Source organism: Lagopus leucura, unplaced genomic scaffold (genome assembly GCF_019238085.1).
Source record: "Lagopus leucura isolate 7727_CA_CO unplaced genomic scaffold, USGS_WTPT01 34214-0_obj-0_obj, whole genome shotgun sequence".
Taxonomy (NCBI): domain Eukaryota; kingdom Metazoa; phylum Chordata; class Aves; order Galliformes; family Phasianidae; genus Lagopus; species Lagopus leucura.
In genome coordinates, this window is record NW_024966039.1 from 1 (window position 1) to 1,883 (window position 1,883).

The window sequence follows — 1,883 nt, forward strand, 5'->3', positions numbered from 1 at the left end:
CCCCCCCCCACTCCCCCACTGTGCCCTCTGACCCCCACCCACCCCTTGTACTGCAGGAACCGCCTCCATCGTCATCCCCATCCTGCTGTTGCTGCTCCTGCTCGCCGTGGTGGCCTTCGCCTGGTACAAGTGGAGGATTAAAGGGTGAGTGAGATGGAACTTGTTGGGGGGCTCCACCCCACGCTGCCGCCCCACCTGACCCCGCTCTTTGCCCCCATGCAGTGCCAAGGGCTTCCAGCACCAGCGGATGACAAATGGGGCCATGAATGTAGAGATTGGGAACCCAACCTACAAAATGTACGAAGGGGAGCCTGACGACGACGTGGGAGAGCTGCTGGATGCTGACTTCGCCTTGGACCCAGACAAGGTGGGGCCGGGGGGGTGGTCCTACACCTGGAGAGGACTTGGGTGCTGAGCTGCAGGAAGAACAGTGGGCATGAATGGGGCAGGGGGCGCGGCTGAGGCTGTGGGCTCAGTGCTCGTAGTGGGGAGGACGCAGGGGAGCACATTACAGGTCTGAAGGCCCCAGTACAAGAAAGACAGAGCGCTGTTGGAGAGGGTCCAGAGGAGGCCACAAAGATGATCGGGGGGCTGCAGCACCTCCCTGCAAAGACAAGCTGAGGGAGCTGGGTTCATTCAGCCTGGACCTCATTGCAGCCTGCAGTGCCTAAAGGAAGCCTACAAACAGGAGGGGGGTCAACTCTTCGAAAGGGAGATGACAGCAGGACAAGGGAAATGGTGTGAAGTTGAGGGAGGGCAGATGGAGGTTAGATGTCAGGGGAAGTTCTGTGCTGTGAGGGGCTGAACAGCTGCCCAGAGAGGCTGTGATGCCCCGTCCATTCCTGGAGGTGTTGGAGGCTGGATGGGACCCTGGGCTGCTGTGAAACGTGGAGGTTGGTGGCCCTGCGTGTGGCAGGGTGTATAATCTAAGAATATTAGGCTGTTATAATCACAAAATAAACAAGAGTTAGGCAAAGCAGACTACGATAACAAAAGAGAATAAACAGAAGGCTTACCCCTGTCCTGGGCTCACCCACAAAGCACCAGCAAAGGCGATCTCCAGCAGAGACCCTTCCCCCCTGGCAGCCAGCTCTTAAACAGCTCTAGGAGGGGGCAGCCAGGCTCCACCCTTCCGGCAGCTCAGGTGCATTGCCTTCAGCTGTGCTCCTCTGCCTCAGTGCTCGCCTCAGGTGATCAATCAGGGTTCAGGCTGTGACTCAGCAGCTCCCACACAGGGGGTTGGAGCTTCGTGGTCCTTGGGGCCCCTTCCAACCCAATTGTGTTAGAAATGGCCCTTTTAGGGTGGACGGCACTGTCACTGCAGGCGCTGGGCTAGGGGGCAGACCCCCCAGTGTGGCATTGCCCCCTTGAGGGCTGTGAGCCACCTGACCTTACGTTATGCCCCCCCCCACAGCCCACCAACTTCACCAACCCGGTGTACGCCACGCTGTACATGGGGGCGCACAGCAGCAGGAACTCCCTGGCCAGCACTGATGAGAAGCGCGAGCTGCTGGCGCGTGGCGCGGACGACGAGCTGGCCGACCCCCTGGCATAGTGTGCGGGGGGCGGTGAGGGAAGGGGGGGGGGCGCGGGGGGGGGGGGGGGGGGGGGGTGCAGAGAGCCACTGTATAAATGTACAAATGAAGGATTATTACTTTTCTATGTGAGCAGTATTATTACCTGTATATTCTCCGGGACCACCTCTCTCACGGCTTTGGTTCAGTCGAGATTTCTTGCCATCGGGGATCCCCCCTCCCCTTTCTACCCCCCCATCGGCGTTGGGGGGAGGCAGCAGCTTCTCCCCAGGTGGAGGCCAGTGGCAATGGGGCAGTGGGGGGGATGAGGATGGAGGGGGGGTGGCTCCCCTCTGTGCCCACAGGCTG

At 60.3% G+C, this 1,883-nt stretch overlaps 1 protein-coding gene across 1 annotated transcript; it reads left to right on the forward strand.

Moving 5' to 3' along the window:
- The first annotated feature begins 41 nt into the window (after positions 1 to 41).
- LOC122192397 (low-density lipoprotein receptor-related protein 1-like) lies at positions 42 to 1,577 on the forward strand. Its single transcript, XM_042892939.1, has 3 exons — positions 42 to 144; positions 223 to 367; positions 1,415 to 1,577. The coding sequence occupies exons 2-3, from the start codon at positions 248 to 250 to the stop codon at positions 1,553 to 1,555; spliced, it is 261 nt and encodes an 86-aa protein (XP_042748873.1). The 5' UTR covers positions 42 to 144; positions 223 to 247; the 3' UTR covers positions 1,556 to 1,577.
- Positions 1,578 to 1,883: the final 306 nt, after the last annotated feature.